The 27,572-nt window shown below is 35.6% G+C and overlaps 2 protein-coding genes across 9 annotated transcripts in view; one reads left to right on the top strand and one right to left on the bottom strand.

Moving 5' to 3' along the window:
• The window catches only part of LOC127845676 (WW domain-containing oxidoreductase-like), a 323,591-nt gene that overhangs the window by 145,744 nt on the left and 150,275 nt on the right, over positions 1–27,572 (top strand). The gene's annotated exons all lie outside the window — the stretch shown is intronic.
• On the bottom strand, positions 1,694–27,447 carry LOC127845667 (uncharacterized). Of its 7 annotated transcripts, none has more exons than XR_008033314.1 (13): positions 27,297–27,446; positions 17,289–17,372; positions 15,522–17,141; positions 15,123–15,252; positions 14,577–14,698; positions 13,180–13,243; positions 10,259–10,348; positions 9,933–10,004; positions 7,706–7,901; positions 6,704–6,822; positions 5,211–5,422; positions 2,853–2,944; positions 1,694–2,747 (listed from the first exon to the last, which is right to left on the bottom strand). XR_008033314.1 is itself a non-coding variant. In XM_052376714.1 (13 exons), exons 1-12 carry the CDS (start codon positions 27,352–27,354, stop codon positions 2,919–2,921), a joined length of 2,793 nt encoding a protein of 930 aa, XP_052232674.1. In that variant the 5' UTR covers positions 27,355–27,447; the 3' UTR covers positions 1,694–2,848; positions 2,887–2,918. The 7 variants fall into 7 exon arrangements, 5 of the variants coding, with proteins under 5 accessions (XP_052232674.1, XP_052232673.1, XP_052232675.1 ...); XR_008033313.1 differs by having other exon boundaries at positions 2,818–2,944; XM_052376714.1 differs by having other exon boundaries at positions 1,694–2,848; positions 2,887–2,944; positions 27,297–27,447.

Genomic DNA, 27,572 nt, shown 5'->3' on the forward strand with positions numbered 1-27,572 from the left:
TAAAGTTTGCACAAAATAGGCCTTATTTAAGCATATGTTCATTTTTGTGACCCCTGGGGCAAGGTCAAATTTGTTCCTAGGTGCATAATTTGAACAAACTAAGTAGAGAACTATTAGATGTCACTACCTACCGAATTTGGTAGAAATAGGCCCAATGGTTATGGACAAGAAGATTTTTATAGTTTGCACAAAATGGGCCCAATATAAGCATATGTTCAATTTTGTGACCCCTGGGGAACGGTCAAAAATTGATCCCAGGGGCTTAATTTGAACAAACTTAGAGAGGACTATAAGATGTCATTACATACCAAATTTGGTAGCCCTATGCCATACGGTTATGGACAAGAAGATTTTTAAAGTTTGCACAAAATAGGCCTTTAATATATAAGCAAATTTTCGATTTTTTACCCCCCAGGGCAGGGTCAAATTTGACCCCAGGGGCATAATTTGAACAAAGTTGGTAGAGGACTATTAGATGTCACTACATACCAAATTTGGTAGCCCTAGGCCCAATGGTTATGGACGAGAAGATTTTTTAAGTTTGCACAAAATAGACCTTATATAAGCAAATTTTCAATTTTTTGACCCCCCGGGGCAGGGTCAAATTTGACCCCAGGGGCATAATTTGAACAAACTTGGTAGAGGACTATAAAATGTCACTACATACCAAATTTGGTAGCCCTTGGCCCAATGGTTATGGCCAAGAAGATTTTTAAAGTTTTCACAAAATAGGCCTTATAAAAGCAAATGTTCAATTTTTTGATCCCCCGGGGCAGGGTCAAATTTGACCCCAGGGGCATAATTTGAACAAACTTGATAGAGGACTATATGATGTCACTACATACAAAATTTGGTAGCTCTAGGCCCAATGGTTATGGACAAGAAATTTTTAAAGTTTGCACAAAATAGGTCTTATATAAGCAAATTTTCAATTTTTTAACCCCCCGGGGCAGGGTCAAATTTGACCCTAGGGGCATAATTTGAACAAACTTGGTAAAGGACAATAAGATGTCACTACATACCAAATTTGGTAGCCCTATGCCATACGGTTATGGACAAGATTTTTAAAGTTTGCACAAATAGGCCTTATATAAGCAAATTTTCAATGTTTTGACCCCCCGGGGCAGGGTAAAATTTAACCCCAGGGGCATAATTTGAACAAACTTGGTAGAGGACTATAAGATGTCACTACATAGCAAATTTGGTAGCCCTAGGCCCAATGGTTACGGACAAGAAGATTTTTAAAGTTTGCACAAAATAGGCCTTATATAAGCAAATTTTCAATTTTTTGACCCCCCGGGGCAGGGTCAAATTTGAACCCAGGGGCATAATTTGAACAAACTTGGTAGAGGACTAAAAGATGTCAATACATACCAAATTTGGTAGCCCTAGGCCTAATGGTTATGGACAAGAAGATTTATAAAGTTTGCACAAAATAGGCCTTATATAAGCAAATTTTCAATTTTTTGACCCCCCGGGGCAGGGTCAAATTTGACCCCAGGGGCATAATTGGAACAAATTTGAAAGAGGGTCACCACAGGAACATTCCTGAGAAATTTCATCAGATTTGGACCAGTAGTTTAGGAGAAGATGATGTTTAAAGAAAAAGTGAACGCACGCACGCACGCACGCACGCACACACGACGGACACAGGACCATGACATAAGCCCCGCTGGCCTTTGGCCAGTGGAGCTAAAAACTAGGCATCTTTTCTTGATGGTTGGTTCTGTTTTGAACACAGCCTGTTCCTACATAATGGAGACCATTTTTATATTGTCAATTATAAATAAATTGTAACTCAATAACTAAAACAAATGTTAATATAAAATAGGAGAATACAACACAACAAGATGACAAAACAAATTTGATTATCATTTTAAAATATTTCATCCATCAATAAATACTAGTTTTTCCAAAGCATTTCCATATAGCATAGGATAGGCTGTTTATAGATATGAATATTATTCTTAGAATAATAACTAATAAATACAAAACACACCTTATCTTGCAGAGAGCATCAGCATAAGACGCGTTCTGAGAAACTTGGCAAAATGTATGTGCGTAAAGTGTCGTCCCAGATTAACCTGTGCAGTCTGCACAGGCTAATCAGGGACGACACTTTCCACCTAAATGGGTTTTTTGCTAAGAGACTTCATTTAAACAAAACATGTCATAAAAGCGTAAAGTGTCGTCCCTGATTAGCCTGTGCAGACTGCACAGGCTAATATGGGACGAAACTTTACGCACATGCATTAAGCCCATTTTTCTCAGAATGCAACTCAGCATGTACATGGCAGATGTATGTCCAGGAAACATGGTACCATTCATGACAAGCATTCCTCATTCTTAGTTTTATACAAGATTTATTGGGATAAATTTCTTCAAATGTTCACACACAAAATACATGTACAACCACTTTCATAGGGTTCTATTGCAAACAAAATCAGTTTGTACATACAAAATGTGTTCTTTGTGAATAACAACACATCATAATCACAAGGGGGTTTAATGCATGTGCGTAAAGTGTCGTCCCAGATTAGCCTCTGCATTCCACACATGGATGACTCTCCGCTTTTATGATATTTTTTTGTTTAAAGAAAGTCTCTTCTGAGCAAAAATGTAGTTTAGGCAGAAAGTGTTGTCCCTGATAAGCCTATGCGGACTTCCCAGGCTAATCTAGGACAATACTTTACCCACATGCATTAAGCCCCTTTTTCACAGAGCACGGCTAAAGGTAATTGTCATTGTGTAGATGATAATATGGTCATTGTGAACAAATACTTGTAGATGATAATATGGTCATTGTGAACAAATACTTGTAGATGATAATATGGTCATTGTGAACAAATACTTGTAGATGATAATATGGTCATTGTGAACAAATACTATCAGACCATTTCAAATGTACCCAATCCTGGTCACAACAGAGGCCTTATTCTGAGCCCTGAAAATAAAAAAAGAAACACAAATAAATATGGGTGGATAAATTATTATCTGATTTAAAATGTTGCTTTCTTTTCATAGTTTTTTTATACAAATACAATAGTCAATATTGCAAAATATGCAGGCCTTTCTTAACATTTAATGACAATTTGTGTCTGAACATGGATACATGTATATTTTATCATGTAGTGCATAACAATGTCTGTAAACAAAAAACACACATATGATTTACTGTAATTGAGTTATTCAATAGCATTTTTTTTCTGTTCACTTTTTACTATATCATACCCATAGCAAACATATTGCAAAACAAGCATTGAAAAGCAACTGCTATTACTAACAATACAACCTATATATTCCATTTTTTAACTAACAATCCCTTCAGAGTAAGAACATTGTTAAAATAAGAGCTGTCACCATAGGATGACTTATGCCCCCTATAAACGCTTGATAGAAGATATGAGCTTTTTTCGAAACCTAAACACAGATTTCAAAACCTAAACAGACCCCAACTTCAAGGTTAAGGTCACAGGGGTCAAAATTGGTGTGTGTATGGAAAGGCCTTGTCCATATACACATGCATGCCAAATATGAAATAGCTATCTGAAGCGACATATAAATTATGAGCATTTTTCGAAACCTAAATGCAAAGTGTGAATGACAGACTGACGGACAGTCCAATCACTATATGCCCTCCTTTGGGGGCAGAAAAATTGCAGTTTAAGAAATTAATCTACTTGCTTTACATTAATCATTGTCATCAAATTCCATTCTTTAACAATCACTGTAGACTACCGTAAAAACGCAGTCATAAGTCTACCCGGCTCATAAGTCGGGGGGTATACTTTGGTACCAAAATTGGAGATTTTGAGTATGTTAGCTTCATAAGTCGAGTCTGAAATTTTCTGTTGACGAATTTCATAAACGGACGCCATTTTAAATGTACATGAAGTTGCGGTAGTATTCTATACATTGCACATGACGTCACTGTGGAACTGTTGAACGTAGGCAAAGCCAACACATGTATTCTAAACTTCGTTTAATATATTCAATACGATTTATTGTGGAAATGGAAAATAATATTTTTCAATATAGACAAGCAAAGCATAATCAACCACATCGAAAACAACATAGAAAACTTTAAACAATACGATATTATGTACATTGTAATATACACAACACATCTCCATAGCGTCATACGGACTGATCCGCACAACACGCCGTTTCTGTTTGTTAGGTCCACTCACAATTGTGTCCTTATTCTTACGCCAATCACGCACTAGTTTCTCACTTATACCAAACTCACGTTCAGCAGCACTGTTGTTATTTAAATTCTCCGCAAACTCTATCACACGTATTTTAAATGCATTGTCATAAGCCTGGCGTTTGCGTTTGCCAGGCATTTTCAAAGATTTATCGTAAGTCCAGTTGTGTTTTTGTTTATCTAATTAATAAATTGTTGCACTCGATAATCAACGCTAGTAATTATCCACAAACTATTTTCCGCTTTAAATCCGATGAAACAATATTATCACCGTAATCCAATCTTTGTACTTTTAATCTGACTGTCAAAACAATTGATTAGTGTCTCGGTAAAACGTGTTTTTATAACAATGATTGACATACCCAAGAGACCGCTAACTCCACCTTTTTCTCTGAACCAGTTTCAAAGGCGGAGCTATACACGTGCTCAAGCATAATGGGACGATTGCACGTGAGTTACAAACATGCGATTGGTTAAGCATATCGCTTCTCTAAACAAAGGAATCCAATTTTGTCGGGGAGAAAGGTGTTCTTTGTGGCTTCTTGACAGGAAACGGCTTTCCTTTGATGACGTCAAACTGTCGATTCACACATATTGCGAATTTTCGCGAGACTTTAAATGATGTCCTTGATTCTTTGTTTACATGAACAATAAAAAAACAACACCTGCTTACATGAAGACACTGGATTAAATTATCAAAATAAAAACAAGAGTAATTGCAAACTGTGATTATATTAATTGGTAAGTATCAGTAAAAATACGAAGGTTTGTAAGTCGTAAATCAACGATTTTTTTTATACAACATCAACAACTATTGCCGCGGGAATCAATCTTCGTCGAATTTCATTATGTTTTTCATGGAATTTCATTATTTTTTTCATGGACCACCTCATAAGTCGATACCGGTTTTTTAATCAAATTTTGGAGGTAAAAAATCTCGACTTATGACTGCGTTTTTACAGTAAGGAATCAAGAAACATTAATATTACAGACATTTATGTACCTGTGTTAGAGCTATCATCATCGTCAATGACAACCACTGGTCCAGGTGGATCTGGACGCATAAGTTTGAGGGAGATATAGGCAGGTAATTTGGTTTCATGGTTGAAAGGTTGCAGTACATTCGATTCACTGATTCCTGGAGCACTAACAATGCTGGTGAAAGTCTCGCCTTCATGGGACGTTCCTGGTTCAACCTTGATGACCTTCATCAAGCTAAAATGACACCAGGGTTATTAAAGTACTCTACATCAATACTCTTATGCTTTGTAATTTAATAGATTTGTGTTAAATTGTTATTTCTTATCCCATTAAAGCTAAAAGTAGCTATGTGATTTAACAATCACATAATTTGTATGATTACATGTATGAAGTGATTGTTGTCACAAAGAAATGTTGATTTTAATTGAATGTTCCAACATCCAGTATTTAAATTTTCATTGACATTTTGACTTGCTATATTTAAATTTTTTGTGTAATAAAAAAATGGCCTTGGCAAACAGCGTAGACCCAGATGAGACGCCACATGATGCGGCGTCTCATCAGGGTCTGCGCTGTTTGCTTAAAGTCATTTCTGCAAGAAATATTCTAACTATAGAAATAAAAATACTGACATCCCTAATTTTGTAAATAAATTGATCCAATTTAAAAGGATGGGAGAGTCCACTAGGCATAAATGGGTTAATGATGCTAATTAGGATTTTAATTGTGTACAAATCCAACATTACAAATTAGGGCTGCTTCCTTGAGTATCAATTTGTTTAAGTGTTTGCCTGTTATGGTTTTAAAGAGAAAAGGTTACAATGAAGGCAACAAAGTGGCAAAGCACATCCGATGATGCATCTTCGACAACCCTTCTTGTCTGTAGGTACAAACAACGCTCATCCATTATATGCACTAATTGTTGTTTCAATCAGATACTTATTTGTACAGCTTGTGATATCTAAAGGATTTAAAAACATGTCAGCCATGTTTGGACCTCCATTTTTTTTTCTTCTAAAATGTACCCCACTCCTGAGTAAATTTGTTGAATACATTAGAAAACAATCATAAACTCTTTTATCCTAGATGATTGCATTTGAAATGCATTTTACACAATTGCAGACAAAAACTTAAAATATTGGACACTCAAATCATAATATTGACAATAAACAAATTCAATCAGAGTGTCATAAGACCCCTTTTGAAGTAAAATCTATTAACCCTTTCCCCCATAAGGCCAAGTGACAATGGCTTTTGCAACCAGCATAAAACCAGAACAGCCTGCGAGTAACTCGCAGTCTGTTCAGGTTTTATGCTATTTGCTGCCCATCAGTAACTTAGGATTGGAAATGAAGCCTTTGAAACTAGAATTTAGTAAGAAAGGTATTTTTTATTTAATCTAACTTTCTATGGGACTACAAACACATCAAAATACGTATCTAAGTGGTAAAGGTTTAATATCATTATTAAGAAACTTTTTTCGCAGATTTGGAAACATTGCTCAGACCACTGCACCTGTCCGGTGGCTGCTGTCTTTTCGAGGCCTGTCTGTGCTGCAGCTTACATGCCGGCCCCTTGGTACACTGCCCTGTACTGTGGAAGGAGGGACACTCCAACACATGCTTTTTCTTGCACTGAGGTATACAAACATGGAAACAACATTTGTTGGATAAGCCATATCCTGCAAAAATTGTTCTGATTCCATAAGCCACCAGCATATCTCAAGACTAACCTGTTCATCTGCAGGTTAATCAGAATATCAATATTCAATAGGAGAATACACATTAAATATGACAAAAGATGCATATATAACAGTTACAGATGTTCATTTATATATATAATACTAGTATTTGCATTTTATCTGCACAAAAGATTAAATTTGCCATTGTATAAAATATATTTGTGCATTAAGAATTGAAACTATATAAGGGAGAAAAAAAAGGTTTACAAAATTATTTATGAGATCTCTATAATGATTTTGGGCTGTCCTAAAGAAAGCAATATTCCAAGTCTACATTTAAAGCTCAGGTGAGATCAAATCAGTGGATAAACACTCAATTCTGGAAAAAAAATCTTCTTCATTACTCTGTCAAACAACTGAAAAATTAGTCCATCACACCTTTTCCCCTTCCTTGCAGTATCCACTGACGAACTCTTCACATATCTCACCTTTTCCCCTTCCTTGCAGTATCCACTGACAAACTCCTCACATGTCTCACTTTTTCCCCTTCCTTGCAGTATCCACTGACAAACTCCGTACATATCTCACCTTTCCCCTTCCTTGCAGTATCCACTGACAAACTCCTCACATATCTCACCTTTTCCCCTTCCTTGCAGTATCCACTGACAAACTCCTCACATATCTCACCTTTTCCCCTTCCTTGCAGTATCCACTGACAAACTCATCAATATCTGACCTTTTCCCCTTCCTTGGCAGTATCCACTGACAAACTCCTCACATATCTCACCTTTCCCCTTCCTTGCAGTATCCACTGACAAACTCCTCACATATCTCACCTTTTCCCCTTCCTTGCAGTATCCATTGACAAACTCCTCACATATCTCTGCATCTCTGCTCACGTTCACGTGGCTGTACGGACATTCGTCCCTGCTGCAAATGCCTTTAAGGAAGTATGAGCACACCGGCATCTTCTCCTTTGAGATCTTGTGTGAAAAGCGGCATCCCTTAATCTTGCAAGTGCCTCGTAAAAACCTGAATGCAATGTAAACAAAAAGATTTAAACTGACTTTAAGTAGCTATCTTATTAAAAAGAATTGCCAAATATTTCCTTGATTTTGCAAATGCTTAGTACAAACCTGAATGCAATATAATTTAAACAAAAGGATTTTAAACTGACTTTAAGTACAGTAGCTATCTTATTAACTAGAATTGCCAAACATTCCCGTGATTTTGCAAGTTCCACGTAAAAACCTGAATGCAATACAAACAAAAGGATTTAAACTGACTTTAAGAAGCTATCTTATTAACTAGAAGTCAAACATTCCCTTGATTTTGCAATGACTTGTACAAACCTGCACACAATATAAAGTAAAGGATTTAAACACTATTTAAGTGGCTAGCTTATTAACTTGTGCATGCTGCAATATTGATAAAGAATACCCATGAATGCCATATGTCATATGTTGCAAGAACTTAAGAATAAAAATTATTATCTCTTTGGCGCTGCAAGTTTTAAGCACATGTGTTTTTTTTTGTAGTACGCCACTACAAAATGTCATGTACCAAATACTTCACCTCAGAACATTAAGGTTTCAGAATGGAAGAGTGTCAAAATTATTTTGATGTTTAAGATGTGACCAAAGGAGTGTGGCCATTTTGACTCCACGGACATGATTTGAACAAACTTCGTAAATGACCAAACTTTTTTGTGAGGATCTAATTACAGCTGTTGAACTTCAAGTACAGATACAAAAGCTGTGTACCATCTAATTGACAGACTGAGCATTATAAGCAAACCAACAGACCCGAGAATTTCACAGGGAGCAATATCAAGAATGCTCAGAGAATCTAATGATAGCATATTGTCATACACAGGGATCATATTTTTTTCGGTTTTGTCGGTCCTAGACCGATTGGGGTCGTGAAAGACCGATTGAAAATCCTAAACATTCGGTCCAATTCTGTCCTGACATCCGTAGAAAACGATGTAAAGACTATAAGTTCCCAATAAACTTCGCTATTCAAGCTCTGTCTGGCTAAAACTTACCATCGGGATTCGCTAATCCCGCTTCTGCTACTCAAGTGCACCAGTGTTGTTTTTGACACCTTATTGGCGATTTATCGGCAATTATTGATTTTATCAGGCATTCACACCACAGTGTTTTTATGATAGGGGTCTCTTATTGCTATGGTAAGATGTATCATACAGAAATAAACGCCAACTATTATCCTGTGTATTATACCACCTAAGGTTATAAAACCTGTCAAAACACTGATTTTGTACATCAAACAAATTGGATGCTGACCAATAAGCACTTATGTTTCACATAAATTAACTTTCGTTTTCGACTGATTGGCAGAAAATGTGCTCACATCGCGTCACACCATTTACATATGTTCAAGTGGATATCCCTGTGTCGATTGGATGTTAAATCGAGGAATACGAGGAAACCCCACAATTCAGTTTATGGAGTGTGTTTACTTCCGAAGAATGGAGAACGCTGTGTTCATGAATTTCTGAAACACATGTATCGTCAAAATTGGGCAGAAAATTAGAGTTTTTGTAAGTAATATACTGACTCAAGTAAAGGTGGAATGTTTTTTATGGAATGTTCCGATTTGGACCTGAAAAATTCTGGCATGTATGGATTTCGGATGTAATATTTCGAATACATTTTTCCACCCATTTTAAATCCAAACCAATTGATGTTGTGAAAAAAATATGATCCCTGGTCATACAACACTAATATTTCTTAAATTGAAACATGCATGATTGATATTTCAATACAGACTTCTGATGCCATACTTTGTATGGCAAAGTTTTTTGGCTTTCCATTTGTTTCACAATATTAACCCTTTGCATGCTGGGAACTTTGTTGTCTGCTAAAATGTCGTCTGCTGAATTTCTAAAATTAGCATTTTCTTTGATTTTTTTTCAGAGAATACTATCAGAGTAGCAAACAGTTTGGATCCTGATGAGACGCCACATTCTGTTTGCAAAGGCCTTCAAAATTCTGTTCCAGCACTGAAAGATTTAAGTTCTGAGATTGTAAAAATGTTTACCTGGTGCATACAGCTACCTTCTCAGGATCATGAATATACGGACATTTCTCATTCCTGTTACACTTGCCAAACCTGTCCAGGGAAATACAAATATTTATACTATCATAACCTAGCATAGCTAAATATTAAATGCAATACACAAGTATTGATATGATTTGCTTTTACAACACAGCTATATACTTCTGACAATTATTATAATGTATGGAAAATCATACTTGACAAATTTGTACTTTATCAGATTGGTACTGTCACTGAAATATTTTTAAAATGATTACCACAAATCAAGATTGTCAGTCTGCACACCAAAAACTTAGTATTGAACAAACCTGTTGAAGTACATGCAGTACTTTCGAGGCTGTTTATTGACTTTGCGGTACTTTGAGCCCACTCTTGCTACTGTCTTGTTTATCAGACGCCTATGGTAAACAGGGCCAACATGTACATTAAAAACATAAACAAATCATTATTTTAGTAATTAAACTCCCAGTCTTCTATGAATATCAATTCTTGATAACAGAGTTCTTTTTTTAGTTCTATATGTGAGCGCTCATACAAATATTAAACAAGAGGGCCATCAGGCCCTAAGGCGCTCACCTGAAAGCCAAAGGAACTAGACTGTTCTGAAAAAAATGCAAGCAGATTTATGAAGATTATTTTGGACCAAAAAAGTGACTTTTAACATGTTTTTTTTATACTTGATCTTGTGACCTATTTTTTGAGCTCAAATGACCCAGCTTCAAACACTGGCAAAATTTCATTGGGACAAATGGTCTGACCAAGTTTCATGAAGATTGGCCAATAAATGTGGCTAATATAGTGTCAACAAGTTTTCACTAAAGCCATATAAGGACAACTGCCCCCCCCCCCCCCCTGGCGGCCATGTTTTTCAACAAACCATAACCATTTTCAAACTTACTCACGCTATTGTGTTAGAACAAATGTTCAGATAAAGTTTCATAAAGATTGGATAATAAATGTGACTTCTAGAGTGTTAACAAGGTTTTGAAGTAAATAGCCATTTAAGGAAAAATGCCACGCCCCCTTGCAACCATGTTTTTTAACTGATCTTAACCATTTTTGAACTTAGCCCAGATATTATTAGTCCAAATATTCTGACCAAGTTTAATGAGCATTGGACCACAAATGTGACTTCTAGAGTGTTAACAAGGTTTTACCATACAGTAAAGCCATATAAGGAAAACTGCCCCTCCCCATGGTGGCCATGTTTTTCATTCAACTGGAACCATTTTCGAACTCGTCCAAGATATTATTGGGACACATGTTTGACCAAGTTTCATGAAGATTGGACTAAAAATGTGACTTCTAGAGTGTCAACAAGGTTTTACTATAGCCATATAAGGAAAACTGCCACACCCCTTGGGGGCCATGTTTTTCAACCAACCGGAACCATTTTCGAACTCATCCAAGATATTATTGGAACAAATGTTCATAAAGATTGGACTAGAAATGTGACTTCTAGAGTGTTAACAAGGTTTTACTATAGCCATATAAGGAAAACTGCCATGCCCCCTGGCGGCCATGTTTTTGAACCAACCAGAACCATTTTCGAACTCGTCCAAGATATTATTGGGACACATGTTCTGACAAAGTTTCATGAAGATTGAACAATAAATGTGACTTCTAGAGTGTTAACAAGGTTTTACCATACAGTAAAGCCATATAAGGAAAACTGCCCCGCCCCATGGTGGCCGTGTATTTCATTCAACTGGAACCATTTTCGAACTCGTCCAAGATATTATTGGGACACATGTTTTGACCAAGTTTCATAAAGATTGGACTAAAAATGTGACTGCTAGAGTGTTAACAAGGTTTTACTATAGCCATATAAGGAAAACTGCCACGCCCCCTGGCGGCCATGTTTTTCAACCAACCGGAACCATTTTCGAACTCGTCCAAGATATTATTGGGACACATGTTTGACCAAGTTTCATGAAGATTGGACTAAAAATGTGACTTCTAGAGTGTCAACAAGGTTTTACTATAGCCATATAAGGAAAACTGCCACACCCCTTGGGGGCCATGTTTTTCAACCAACCGGAACCATTTTCGAACTCATCCAAGATATTATTGGAACACATGTTCATGAAGATTGGACTAGAAATGTGACTTCTAGAGTGTTAACAAGGTTTTACTATAGCCATATAAGGAAGACTGCCATGCCCCCTGGCGGCCATGTTTTTGAACCAACCAGAACCATTTTCGAACTCGTCCAAGATATTATTGGGACACATGTTCTGACAAAGTTTCATGAAGATTGAACAATAAATGTGACTTCTAGAGTGTTAACAAGGTTTTACCATACAGTAAAGCCATATAAGGAAAACTGCCCCGCCCCATGGTGGCCGTGTATTTCATTCAACTGGAACCATTTTCGAACTCGTCCAAGATATTATTGGGACACATGTTTTGACCAAGTTTCATAAAGATTGAACTAAAAATGTGACTGCTAGAGTGTTAACAAGGTTTTACTATAGCCATATAAGGAAAACTGCCACGCCCCCTGGCGGCCATGTTTTTCAACCAACCGGAACCATTTTCGAACGCGTCCAAGATATTATTGGCACACATGTTCTGACAAAGTTTCATGAAGATTGGACTAAAAATGTGACTTCTAGAGTGTTAACAAGGTTTTACTATAGCCATATAAGGAAAACTGCCACGCCCCCTGGCGGCCATGTTTTTCAACCAACCGGAACCATTTTCGAACTCGTCCAAGATATTATTGGGACACATGTTCTGACATAGTTTCATGAAGATCGGACAATAAATGTGACTCTTAGAGTGTTAACAAGGTTTCACTATAGCAAACTGCCACGCCCCCTGGCGGCCATGTTTTTCAATCAACCGGAACCATTTTCGAACTTGTCCAAGATATTATTGGGACACATGTTCTGAGTAAGTTTCATGAAGATTGAACAATAAATGTGGCCTCTAGAGTGTTAACAAGGTAAATATTGACGACGCACGACGGACAAAAGGCGATCACAATAGCTCACCATGAGCACGTTGTGCTCAGGTGAGCTAAAAAACCACAACATAAAAAACATTTTTTGTAACAAAATAGTCGACAGCAGCTGAGCCAATGTCACAGTAATTATTTGGCATTCACTTGCCATTTTGTTTTTAGTTTAAATTCCTTATGAAAAGTCCCAAAGTATTTATTTTAAATGGAATATAACATGTTTAATCTACCAGTAAGCCAGTATTGCGAGATGATTATACTAACAGTGCTGCAAACCTTGTCCTTGGCGACAGGGCTTTACTTTTGGAACTTGATGAACGATTATCCACTGAAATACATTTACTGTGATGGCAATTTAGAGCAAAATATAATGATATCAGGAGAATATAAAGTTCACAATTAAAATATTAATTTTTGACAGGAGTTCAACTTCCATTAAAGAACGTGAAGTTTTATAAATTAAAACATTTACTAAAACCTGTACTTGCATAACAGGAAATGCACTTAATACAGTTATCAGTTTGTCATAAAGTTATCAATCAGGAATTGAATATTAGAATAACAAATAGTTCATACACATTAAGTTATAATTAGGGATAAATACAGTAATACATAATGATAATACTTAGGGCAAATGCTCAAAACTTTAACTGCCACTTATGCTAACAGTCTGCTTTCTTAAGATATAAATTTAATCAATTGTACAAAAAAAAAATTATCAGCTTTAAAAATATTTTAGCCACCTATGTGTTTAAAATACAAAAGTACACAAATTAAAGTTTTAATATTTTTATCAGCTTTAAAAATATTTTAGCCACCTATATGTTTAAAATACAAAAGTACACAAATTAAAGTTTTAATATTTAACAAGGGCTGTTTGTAAAACATGCATTGCCCCCATATGGGCTCTCCGTTGTAGTGACAGCCATTGTGTGAATATGTTTTTTGTCACTGTGACCTTGACCTTTGACCTAGTGACCTGAAAATCAATAGGGGTCATCTGCCAGTCATGATAAATGTACCTATGAAGTTTCATGATCCTAGCCATAAGCGTTCTTGAGTTATCATTCGGAAACCATTTTAATATTTCGGGTCACCTTGACCTTTGACCTAGTGACCTGAAAATCAATAGGGGTCATCTGCGAGTCATGATCAATGTACCTATGAAGTTTCATGATCCTAGGCATAAGCGTTCTTGAGTTATCATCCTGAAACCATTTTACTATTTCAGGTCACTGTGACCTTGACCTTTGACCTAGTGACCTGAAAATCAATAGGGGTCATCTGCGATTCATGATCAATCTACCTATCAAGTTTCATGGTCCTAGGCCTAAGCGTTCTTGAGTTATCATCCGGAAACCATTTTACTATTTCGGGTCACCGTGACCTTGACCTTTGACCTAGTGACCTCAAAATCAATAGGGGTCATCTGCAAGTCATGATAATGTACCTATGAAGTTTCATGATCCTAGGCCCAAGCGTTCTTGAGTTATCATCCGGAAACCACCTGGTGGACGGACCGACCGACATGTGCAAAGCAATATACCCCCTCTTCTTCGAAGGGGGGCATAATAAACATAATACGTTAATAAAAAAGTTGAGTAAATAGTTTGTTGAATTATTTAACAATTTGGTTTAAAATATCATTGGAAAATGCTCACCCTGATATTTTGATTGGATGCCTGCTTTATGCAGCCTTGCAACTGTAGACCTGTGTGGCGTACCACTCAACATGGAACCCTTTGACCTTGATCTCAATGGACGCCTTCTGTCCAAGCGAAGGCTTAAAAAATAAAGGTTAACAATAATTAATCTTTTCAGCATTAAGTAATAGCTGCCAATTTGAAGGAATATTTATCAGTGATAATTAAAAATAAAGATATGCAAAGCCTAATCAATTAACTTTAAAGCCTAGGACAGACAATCTTAGATAATGAAAAACAAAACAAGAAAAGCATTATTTTTTTACATTTGGTTAAGTTGCACACCCTTTGTTAATTAACATGAATTCTAACAGTTATTTAATTTATACAAAACATATGACCATGCTTTTTCAAGAATAAGAACAGGATTTCTTTAATTAGAGACATGCAAATGAAATACTCTTTTATTAATAAACATCACTTGTATCATAATTAAAAGAAATTATTCATTTTTCTAACAAAAAATAATTGCCTGTTAACTCATAATATTGTATGAAACTTTACCTTGGGTCAAAAGGGATATTCTTCTTTAGCAAGTTTAGCCTTTTTTGCTTGTGGACCACCTTTTTAGGATATTGAGTCTGGACTAGCCAACTTTTTTGTAGCCAATAGCTATGGAATGTGTGGAAGTTGCCTTGAAAATGAGAAATTCAATGATTTTGAACTCAAGAAAATAAATGCGCATTGAAACAAAAGATACACTTATTCATTTTGTATGCATACCAAGTTGTAATATTTGAAATATATAAAATGATCTCTGTTTTTTAATGTAGGTTCATGATCTGGACAGCAACATTTGCGTCATGTTGGACTTTCATTGCATTTTTCATTAGTTTATAAAGCTTGTAACCCTCTTAATAATGCAGGTTAAACAGTTAAATGTATTTGGATACATTTACTTACCAGTATTGTACTTAAAACCAAATCTTGTGTAAGGCCTGTAACCCATGTCCCAGTTGCGCTTTGCTTTGTGTTTCATAAATGGCTGGCAAAATGTGGGGTGTGGATATTGTTCCCTGTACTTGGAGTGCTGTCTGTTATATTTCCATCTGCCTGGTGTGTAGGCGGGCATTTTCATGATTCTGTATTTGGTTTGAAGACCTCTAGCAACTCTCTGAGCAGAGCTTGGTGGACACTTCAACCAACCTGGAGTAGAGCTTTTTTGCTCTAATGATTCTACTCTTTTCAGACTGTACTTTGATAATTTTACAAATTGTGTTGCCAAATTGTGACCATCAGTTGCTGCGTCCAGAGAAGTCTTCGCTTGTGGATTTTCTTTCCTTACAATAGCGTATTTAGATTTCTTAATAAATTGTGGTTGATCAGAACTACGTTTATATACCATTTCTTGTGTGCTGCTAGTACTACATGTATATCCAACATTAGTCACTGATTGATCAAATGTATGTAACCTGTTTGCTCCAGCATTGTTCTTTATTTGCTCTTCATTTGCAAGCGCTTTTGTGCCTGCACGTTGAAGTTTATACTTTGACATTTTAACTAAAACTGTATCAGGGGAATTTGCCTTTGATTTTCCGCTTTCTGCATTATTTAATATAAGTTTATCGCTGGGACATGAATTATCTGATTTGGGAAGGAGATTGCACGAATTTGAATTCGACATGGAATGCTTGATGTCAACATTTGAAGGCTCAATTTTAATAGAATCTTCCTGTTTCATTAACATCCTTGATGTATTTTGAGTATTACCAAGAGCTTTTTGTCTTGTTGGTTTGTCTTGGATGTCTAGCTTTACCGGTTGTGACATTGACTGCTGATTTAAGCTGGAAGTTTTACAAGATACCTTTTCAGGAACATGGTTCTGACAGGCTGTATTGACAGACTTTGATGGTGATATGCAAACGGAATCAGAAACTATTGTTTTGTTTGGAAACTGTTTTCCATTATTTGTTTTAGAGCAACTCAAATTATTTTGGCTTTGTTCACCAGAATTCTCAAGCCTCCTTTCTACACACGTTTTATTTCTAGTTGAATCAATGGAGAGAGTCGCAGCAGATGACTCCACTGATGCAGCACCTAGAGAGTTCTTTTGTGCACATGAAGCTTTCTTACTTCTTTCTGAAATAATCTTTTTGAGTTCAGCTATTTCTTGCTCAGTCTTTTGCATTTTAGCTCGAACGAAATCAGTCTCATTTGTATGGGAAGACACAATTTTATGTTTAGACTGCATCGCTGAAACTCTTTGATCTCTCAAACAAAATTTAGCTTCAGCGGCAAAATTATCCATATCTTTTGAAGGTAGACTAAGAGTAGAGGAATCCGATTTATGATTCTTTAAAGATTCATTATAACATTTTGTAAATGAATTCTTACACAAATTCTGATTTTTTGTGCAAACTGCATTTTTCTTTGCAGATGAGACTAAATCTGGATCTGAACTTGATCTTTTCCAAGAAAACTGTTTGCTGAATCTGATCTCCGTATGTTTGGGGTTTTTCACTGTTGATGCTGGTTTATGCTGAATACTTGGCACCATTTTAGAAAAACTGTGAAATGTGCGGGCTGAAAATTAAATAATGGATTATTAATTTCAAGTGTTAAAATATTTATCATTTTATACTTATATAAGATAAAACAAAACTTAAACTAAGGTTTTGAAGTGACATAAATTATCATTAACAGACAACAAAACAGCAGGCAATTTCTTACCTGAATTGGATTTTACATGTCTGTGATTGTCCACATGATATTGAGGACCTTTCTGACTTTTGTGATTGGCATTGGCTATCAAATCTGCAAATAAACATTTTAGTTGAGGACCACAATCTGGTATCACATCATATGTTATTGGCTTTGTATAGTTTTTTCTGTCATGGACTTTGTATTCCATGTGCCACCACCCCACACTCATTTTGGTTCCATGACGGAGAGAGGATGGAATAAAAGTCTACAACAATTAAATCAGTTGTGTCCACTAGACTATTTTGGCAATGCAAGCATGGTCAGTAAATTCATAATGAAAAGCTCTATTGAATGACTCATTAGAATATTGCATCTGCAAAATTAATGATTTTGTTTGGACAACTATTGCATCAGCCTGCATGGGTGAATGCACACTGTAGAGAAAAGAATTCTCACAAAAAGTACATTTAAATCATAAATATCATAACAGTATCCAGATTAAGTTTGCAAATCCAAATTATTTGCAAACTTATTTTTTATATTTATTGAACAATTGTTATGAAATTTTGCATATTTGTAGGAGGCAATGAATACATACATATAATTTAAACAAGAGGGCCATGATGGCCCTGAATCGCTCACCTGACCAGTGCTCACACTGGCCTTCAGAAAATAATAGCCATAATTTTTTCCCTTAAAAAAATAATAGCCAAAACAGACGTGGACTTTTAAGCAAATAGGTACTAAAGGCAAAAAGAAAATAACAATCTTTCACATTTTATCTATGTTTTATTAAATGTATAACTATTAAATTTAAGTTATAATAAATACATATATATATATATAAACAAGCATAATATCAGTGTGTCATTTTCTTATAAAATATTATCATGGCTTTACAATAAAGAATACAATCAAGGTTGTAGGTGTCACTTAACAAACCAGATATCAGCTACAGTTACATACACATGAGAATATAGGGCAGAGCCCCCACCCCACTCAGAGCCCTAACTAATTATACTTTTTTTATTCGTCATTCTATTTTATCTCTATTATGAACTTCGAAAATAAATCAAAATCGACGACAAAAATACAGTATCCGAAAACAGCAATCCGAAAAATTGTACGCGTTTTTCACATTAATGATTAAATAAAAGGTGCATATCGTTCGATTGCTTTATGTCTTATTACGACGTTTGCCATCGGCCGCTATATTGTAGGCAGAGGCCAATACCAAATGTTAATGATTTATTCCAACAATAACACTTTCGCAATGCCGATCATGTTTACATCAAATAACGTCACAGCGCGTGATTTAAAATACACCACCTCAGTGTAATTCCAAACACGTGTTTCGTTAAAATTAGCTGGCCATAGCATATGCCGGGTCCCTTTGAATTGGGAAAAATTCGCAGCGTTTTGACTAAAATTGGGGGGTATGCGTTGCTGCCGTTTTACTACAAATGCTTCAAATGGAGAAAAGAAGTGTTTTTCATTATTATTATTATTGAAATCATTATGAATTTATCACACATCAAGAAATGTTAAAGCAGACGACAAACAGAGGTAATTTCGGGATAATTCGTTGATGGCGTTTAATGATCATTTCATCAGGCAATTTTCAACGGCGTGAAAAACAAAATCAGCCGAAAATAATCGCGGCGATTTTCTATAATGACAAACTTTAATTGGCGAAAAAATAACAGATCTAACAGTTACCGTTAATTGGTAAAGCACGGGGAGATTAAAGACGTTTATCCGAAATATATCACTGCTGTCGGACACTGAGAAAAACGCTCTAGGCCACGATGTCGCAGAAGTTATTGACGCGTTTATGACAATACACAGGTTCGAGTGTGTACACAGCTAGGTAATCTCGTTATCGATTTTTCCTGCTTGATGGCCCGATTAACAGGCGTTTCGCACTCGTCGGACAACTTTTAGAGGCCTTTTTTATGTAGGCGGATAAAATAATCGCCATTTTTTCTAGACAATTTTAAGAAATAATAGCCAGTTGGATAAAATAATCGCCATTGGCGACAATGTCTGGCAGCAGCGTGAGCACTGCCTGACTAACCTTGCTTCATGAACTTAAATTATATTAGACCCATATACAATCCCAAGCCAAATTTCATTAATTAATACATTCTAAAAAAATTTCATTAAGACGTGATGAAAACTGTGACCTCTTTCATCTACACAAGGTTTTACTAGAATTGGCCCGGTGACCTAATTTTTTACCCCAGATGACACATATACGATCCAAAATCAGATATTATCAAGATAAACATTCTGACCATATTTCATTAAGATCATATGAAAACTATGACCTCTATTGTCTTCACAAAGTTTTTGGATTTGACCTAGTGACCTAGTTTTTGACCCCAGATGACCCTAATACAATCCCAACCCAGATTTCATCAAGATTAATATTCTGGCCAAATTTCATAAAGATTAAATGAAAACTGTGACCTCTACTGTCTACAAAAGTTTGTTTTTTTAATCTGACCTAGTTTTTGACCCTAGATGACCCAAATTCAATCCAAACCCAGATTTTAACAAGACAAACATTCTATAGTCTACACAAGGTTTTTCTCAGATGACCCAAATACAATCCAAACAGGGCTCCCCTGGCCCAAAAATTTCTGTAGCCAACATTTTAGCCAAATGGTATTTTGTGTAGCCAAATTTAAGAAACTGTAGCCAGTTTTAGCAAAGCATTTGCTGGGGTCAAAGTGGGATATTTTGAAAATCCTGAACTTAAAGCTGGGGGGCCAGGGGGCAGCAGGGCCCTCGGTGGGTCCAGGGGACAAGGGGGCCGGAGGCCCCCGGGAGCTCCTGGGTTCGACGCATTTAAAGGGTGCCTGTACCTGTTCTGGTGATTCTATTTTCTTAAAAAAAACAACATATACATATATTTAAAAATCTTCATGTATTTGATAAAGAACACACAAAAGTTAGTTAAAAGGCAATTCATTCACATGCACCCTCTGTCTGGCATGGACTCGACTGCAGGTGTTGCTTTTGAAGAACCCGGTAAAACCTGTAACAGTTGTTACAAATTATTATATATTTTACACATACTTTAAAAAGTCAATAATACATGTTTAATAAATGCAGAATCAAATGTTTGTCACCATTTATTTTCACAGAATCATGCTGCCAGAAGCCTCCACATACACCTAAGAAAATTGGGTACGGTGGCTTCTGCTCAACAGTTAAAATTGAAAATTTCAGCATGGGTTCCCTTAGTTTTTATCCCAATCGTTTTGTTTGAATGCTAAATAATTGTATCCCGGTGTGACCCAAATTCGACGATGTAACGGTTACATGAAGCAATATTTAGCAAATAATTAAAGAAATAATGAAATGTTTTATAGCACAAAATAATAATTTTAAACTTGGTTGTATTACTTTGAAATGATTCCAAGACAATAATCATCCATTTAATCGATAAAAATAGAACATCGTCAAATTTAGGTGTCGTCGAATTTGGGTTACGGTATTTGTTTTTAAAAAAGTAAAAAAAAAACAACATTTCTTGCTGCTGGGCTTATATGTTGGGGACAATAAAACATTTTATTTAATTAAAAAAGACCTGTCCCAGTCAGCAAAAATAGCGTATTTGATCGTATTTTCAATTACTGTTAAAATTCTTTTCCTGTTTTATGCTTTATTCAAAGGTCAAAATGTTTTAAAAGCTCACAATCAATGAATCATACATTATTAATAAAAAAATTGGCAAATTTGCTAAATCTATCTTGCCGATTTTAGGGTTCATACAGATTTTCTTGAATGAAATTCAAGCACTTTTTAAGCACTTTTCAAGGGAAAAAATCCAAATTCAAGCACTTTTTTAGTCCGACATACTGAAAAATGTATATTATTTTACTGTCCAATACTGACAACATTTTTCGCTAAATTGGTCCCTTCTTGCTTAACATTATTTGTGACTTACAACAGTCTGCACTACCCTGATACCGTAACAACTGTTTTAATCAAAAGTAAGATATTTCATTATGATAATTTAGTACCGTAATGGACCAAAGACATTACACATACTAAAACAAAACCCGTTATTTCTATTGAATATGTATTCTTAATGTTCACTCTTCTGCTGGCTTAACAACACGGATTCCCCCATACTAGCCATCTCTATATCTGTTCTGCATACTTAGAATTGGCGTTGTCAATAACCCAAGGATAGTTAAAAAATAACCCTTTCTGAAAAATGCACTTATTCACTGGCATATTTCAACTTTTCAGCACCGTAATGGCATAATGCATACAAAACAAGAGATGTGTTTGTAAGAAAAACAATGCCCCCTAATGCGCCCCTTTTTTGTACCTTTGACCTTGAAGGATGACCTTGCCCTGACCTTTCACCACTCAAAATGTGCAGCTCCATGAGATACACATGCATGCCAAATATCAAGTTGGTATGTTCAATATTTCAAAAGTTATTGCAAAACTTTACTGTATTAAGGTTAAAGTTTTGGTGACAGAATGAAAGAATGACGCAATGACAGACAGAAAGAAAGACAGGCCAAAAACAATATACCCCCGATCTATCCATCCGGGGGCATAAAATAACAAAGAAGACCAATTGGCGACAGATGAGTAGTAGTAACGTCCCTTACATTATAAAACATGTACCGATCCAGTACCTGCTAGTATAAACAGATCGAAACTGTCATAAATCTGGAAAAAAAACTACGACTTCAGACTCATGGAAAAGACATGAAAATATGTATTTTTGTCCTTAGTACAGGCACCGTGTACTTCAACAAACGCCACTCGCTGCGGTGTTCATCTCACTGTGTTCGCTTACCAATATGAACCCCGCGATGAGTGTTCAGATCAAATGTCTCGGGGCCGTTTGCCATAAGGCGAACACCGCGAATCACCGCAGACCCATAATATATACCGCCGTGTTCATCGTGTTTGCTTAAAATAAAATAATGCAACATAAACGTTTTCTATTGATCCCTTTCATTTAAAAGTGATAATGAATAATGTATTTCACACCCATGCCCATGACAGTGTTTTTTGTCTTATAAAACGCCGCGTTTAAAAGAAAACAGTGTTCGCACCTAGCTGTAGGATACCGCACCTGGAGGAGTGTTAATTGAGTGTTTGATTATTCAATTAACAGTTTGAAGCCAAAGAGAACTCATAACTGATTGTAGTAATCGTATTATCCCGAGTCTCCAAACTCCCCGATACATAGGTTTCAACTGTCTCAATCGCATACATGCAACTTCTCCCATCTTTATTCATTACTTAATAATCCCATAATTATATGCCCAATTTCCATTTTTAAAATCAAATTATGGGTGGGTAATATAGACAGTCATAAACACAAACGTTTGCAATTTTTGAAAGTATCAAATGAATTTCCTCATATGATTCTATTTAAAGATTTGAGGAAATAAGCGCCCAATCAGGACAGTTGTATTGCAACATGTGTAAATCACCTGACATGGTTTGCACGCATCTTGTACAGCTATTTTAGGTTACAACTTCTACATGAAATAAATGCTTTGTTCTGATAAAAAGCGCGCGAAAATTGGCGTGGGTCAGATAGGAGGAGCAATCAATATCATCGGATCGATATGACGTGAAATTATCTGAAAGCTTGGAAATAATTAATCTGTTTTTAACATTTTTAATTGTTGTTATTTCATTTTCAAGCACTTTTCCAGCCAAATTCAAGCACTTTCTATGCACTTTTCAAGGCTATGGTTGAAAATAAGCACTTTTAAGCACTCCAGATCATTTTTAAGCACTTTTCAAGATAAGCCTTGATTTTCAAGCACTTTTCAAGGTCTGTGCGAACCCTGGATTTTTTATGCAAAACAACCTAAACAGTAAACTTTAGCAACAGAAAATACGACCAAATTTGGGGTGTTAGTTTAAAAAAATAAAAACCCTACCTGGTTGGTCTTGATGGTTCTTATATTCTTTATGTGATTAGGGTCCTCTGGCTCTGCGTGGAGACGAAATGCCTTCTTCCCACAAGACTGATAATTCAGGGTTTTCTTACAAACTTCTCCAACCACTTTTCCACAAGCTTCCACTTTTCTCAACCAGTTCACTCCCCGCCCGTAGACTACAGCGTTGTCTTTCTCGTGTAACCATTCCCAGCGCCACTTATTTTATGCACCTTCAAGATCTTTTACCTTATATCCAACAGGCAAGTATCTCGTTGCCATTTTTCTCAACTTAAGTCTAAACACAGCTTCCCATTCGGCATTAAATATACGCAAAAAGTACTCAAATTGATTTAAATCGGCAGCAATCTTTAATCTTTATTCAAATGTAATTGTTTATTTTAGCCGCTACCATGCACGATTTGTTTTCACATCAGTAATTTGTCTCGATGACCAGTGTTAATGCCGACTGCGTATGAATTTTTCAGGTCAATAACACGGCGATGTATTGAAGCACAGTCTACAGCTGAAAGCAGTTAATATCTGGGACGGCATGTCAGGAAAAAAATCAAAACCGATAATTTGCATTGTTCAATAATTAAGCAACGATTAATAACACTTATCCTTTATGGATTTTCATGAAATAAAAACCATAATAAAGAAAATTTTATTCTCTTTAATCTGATATATAAATTATTATAATACACTAAGTGAAAAACAATTAGTTAATATGCTGTTAAATGTTTTTCTATTATTTGACCTAGTGACCTAGTTTTTGACCCAAGATGACCCATATACAATCCCAACCCAGATTTCATCAAGACAAACATTCTGACCAAATTTCATAAAGATTTGATGAAAAATGTGACCTCTATTGTCTACACAAGGTTTTTCAATTATTTGACCTAGTGACCTAGTTTTTGACCCCAGATGACCCAAATACAATCCCAACCCAGATTTCATCAAGATGAACATTCTGACCAAATTTCATAAAGATTGGATGAAAACTGTGACCTCTATTGTCTACACAAGGTTTTTCTATTATTTGACCTAGTGACCTAGTTTTTGACCCCAGATGACCCAAATACAATCCCAACCCAGATTTCATCAAGATAAACATTCTGACCAAATTTCATAAAGATTGGATGAAAACTGTGACCTCTACTGTCTACACAAACAAATTGTTGATGGACGCACGCACACACAACGGACGCCGGACATCACATGGTCACATAAGCTCACCATGTCACTTTGTGACAGGTGAGCTAAAAACAAGAGACACATGAAAAGGAAAATATTAAGTTGACCTGTAATACAGTTGCGCCAGTAAGTGACTACTGCTGCACTTGATTTACATGCAAAGGAAAAATGGAGCTACAAAAGGATTTTATGAACAATACACTAACATGTTATGTGACTGGATCGAAGATTGATCAAAATGACCTAGTTTTTTTACCTCACATGATTCAGTTTTGATCTGGGAAGAAATATCATTCGATGTATGTTGTTACCAAGTTTCATTAAGATTGGCCTCTAGCATGTTAAAAAGGCCAATGTTGACAACAGAAGACACACAACGGTCAACAAACAAAGGGACACACTACAGGCCACCAACAATGGACAAAAGGCTATTACAAAAGCTTGCCACGAGCATGTTAAGTTCAGGAGAACTCAAATTATAAAGTTGCTAGAGCGGTTGATAATTTATATACAAGATAGAAAAAAAGAAATCACCATGACAACTAGTTGTGGGTAGCACAATTTACCCAAATACACCCCCAAATACACCAAATACACCCCCTAAATACACGATTTACCCAAATACACCCAACTTCTACCCAAATACTCATATAATTTTGACTCATTATGGCATGTTTGTTCATATTTTTGGATTTTTTTTAATCAAGTGAAGCAATATTAAGAAAAAACATGGTATCTTAAGAATTAATAAACAGCTGCGCCATGAGCGCATGATACGCCCGTCGTTCGCCAATGAAGTAGTAAGGTAATAAATAACCCTTTGAATAATTTTTTTACTTCAGTTTATTTGTATTTGAATACATGGTTTATTTTATAAGTACATGAGCATGGAGCGCCGTCTCCTTGACATTCATACCATATCTTTTTTTGAGTATATGTATGCATTTCTTTAGAGGATATGGAGTTGAAGTAAACCTGTTATAGATATTTTGACCAATAATAAAAGAGAAATGTAGATGGGTAAGTGGTAGTGTACAATCGGAATAGAAAAAAGCTCACCTTGTTCAATTTTTCAGGGATACTAAAAAAAAAAAAAAAAAAAATCCATCGAAGGATATTTGAGCTACAGTAGGACATTCAATGAAATAACGAAATTTTGACGAACAAAGTCCCATAACTCTGGAACGACAATTCAGAATTCCGTCAAAAACGAAAGGGGATCAGGGTTTATCAATATTAAGATTGTGTTAAAATTTGAAGAAAATCTGTCAAAGGATATTTGACGTAGCGTACGACATTAACAGACGGACGGACGGCTACGGTAGGACATTCAATGAAATCACGAAATTTTGACGAACAAAGTCCCATAACTCTGGAACGACAATTCAGAATTCCGTCAAAAACGAAAGGGGATCAGGGTTTATCAATATTAAGATTGTGTTGAAATTTGAAAAAAATCCATCGAAGGATATTTGAGCTACAGTAGGACATTCAATGAAATCACGAAATTTTGACGAACAAAGTCCCATAACTCTGGAACGACAATTCAGAATTCCGTCAAAAACGAAAGGGGATCAGGGTTTATCAATATTAAGATTGTGTTAAAATTTGAAGAAAATCTGTCAAAGGATATTTGACGTAGCGTACGACATTAACAGACGGACGGACAGACGCGGGGTATACCATAATACGTCCCGTCATAGACGGGCGTATAAAAACCTAACCCTAACCCTAATGACTTCTAATCAGCACAAAATCATAATTTTTAATTCACTTGATTAAAAAAGTACAAAAAAATATGGACAAAAAGTCCAAAAATATGGACAAATATGCCAAAATTATAAGTATTTGGGTAGTATTTGGGTAAGTCGTGCTGCCCACTAGTTGTAGGGATAATACGGCCTAAAAATCACATCGTTTTCCTACATTAATTTAAACGTAATGCAGGGTAAAGATTGAGTTCTAATTTCAGGCGCAAAAAAAAGTTCTGTAGTAATAGTTTTTTCAGACCATGTACTTGCGCTTATAGATACTCTCTTTCATTTTAATGTTCAATAAAAATGTAAACGATTACACTTCCATTATATCCTAAATGGTCCCTGGCCGATAAGTCATTCCAGCGAATGATTAACTTTGTGTTAAACATCTAATTTATAAGACTACATCACTTAAGTTTGTGATTTCAGTGATTTTTTACGGTCAAAATTGCCGCTGATATTCGGCTGCTTCCCGATCACAAAAATCAACCTTTTTTCCCAAAAATCTGACAAAAAATTTCCCCCCAAAAAAATTAAGAAAGAAGTCTCTTATGACTTTTGATTACTTAATTCTAGATCTCAACTTATTTTATTTAAACATCCTACAAAATATATAACTTTTAATTTAGTTCTTTTTGTTGATAAATAATTCCCAAATTTGCCAATTTTATCCATTAAAAAAATACCAATTTTACCAGACTCCTTTTCCCAAAATGGCTAGAAAAACCCCTGAACATGCACTTAAAAAACAACTTTAATTATGTTTCTCATAATCATATTTATAATGCTTAATTTTTTCCCAATTTCATGGTTTATCGCGCTATTTTTCCCAATTTCATGGTTTAGTGTGCAAACTTTCCCAATTCAAATGGCACAGGCTGTAACAAATAAAAGCAACAAAAAAATCACTGGATTTACAAACTATTGCCCTGATCATTTGATATGTTTTAATTACATTTGAAAGTTACTTTCGCTTTTGTATTTTTTTTATTCATTTGACAACTTGACAGTTGTTTTTTAATTAAAAATTTCTGACAGCTGGCCCTAAATTATAGAGCTTAAAATCTTAACTTGATTTCGCTCTCTAATTTAGGCACATATTTACGAAAAATTGTATTAATTCACATGGTTGGACAACTATTTACCTGTTAAATAATGAATTTGCTTTCGTAACTGCTCGGCTTCGTCTACTTCGCCTTCCATTTTGTCGCTTACATCCTTTAAAAACAAATATATCTCGCGAGTGTCAAGGTCAGAATACACTAAATAGTTTCCCGATATAATTCAATGTGAAAGCGACAACTTTAGGCCAAAATAAATGCAACATTTTGCACATAGAGACCCCCATAACCATACTTTTTCTTAAAGGCCATTCTAAGCGGAATCGATTTATGCAATAAAAAAGATATGTCATGTACAAA

The sequence above is a fragment of the Dreissena polymorpha genome, chromosome 9 (assembly GCF_020536995.1).
Source record: "Dreissena polymorpha isolate Duluth1 chromosome 9, UMN_Dpol_1.0, whole genome shotgun sequence".
Taxonomy (NCBI): Eukaryota; Metazoa; Mollusca; class Bivalvia; order Myida; family Dreissenidae; genus Dreissena; species Dreissena polymorpha.

Bases quoted from the DNA above. Each gene is read 5' to 3' on its own strand.
- LOC127845667 (XM_052376714.1), bottom strand. From the start codon at position 27,354: ATGGAAGGCGAAGTAGACGAAGCCGAGCAGTTACGAAAGCAAATTCAT. The intron at 17,142-17,288 runs GTAAGAAATTGC...TTTAATTTTCAG, and splicing joins ACATGTAAAATCCAATTCAG to CCCGCACATTTCACAGTTTT. The intron at 14,699-15,122 runs GTAAAGTTTCAT...TTATTTTTTAAG, and splicing joins AATATCCCTTTTGACCCAAG to CCTTCGCTTGGACAGAAGGC.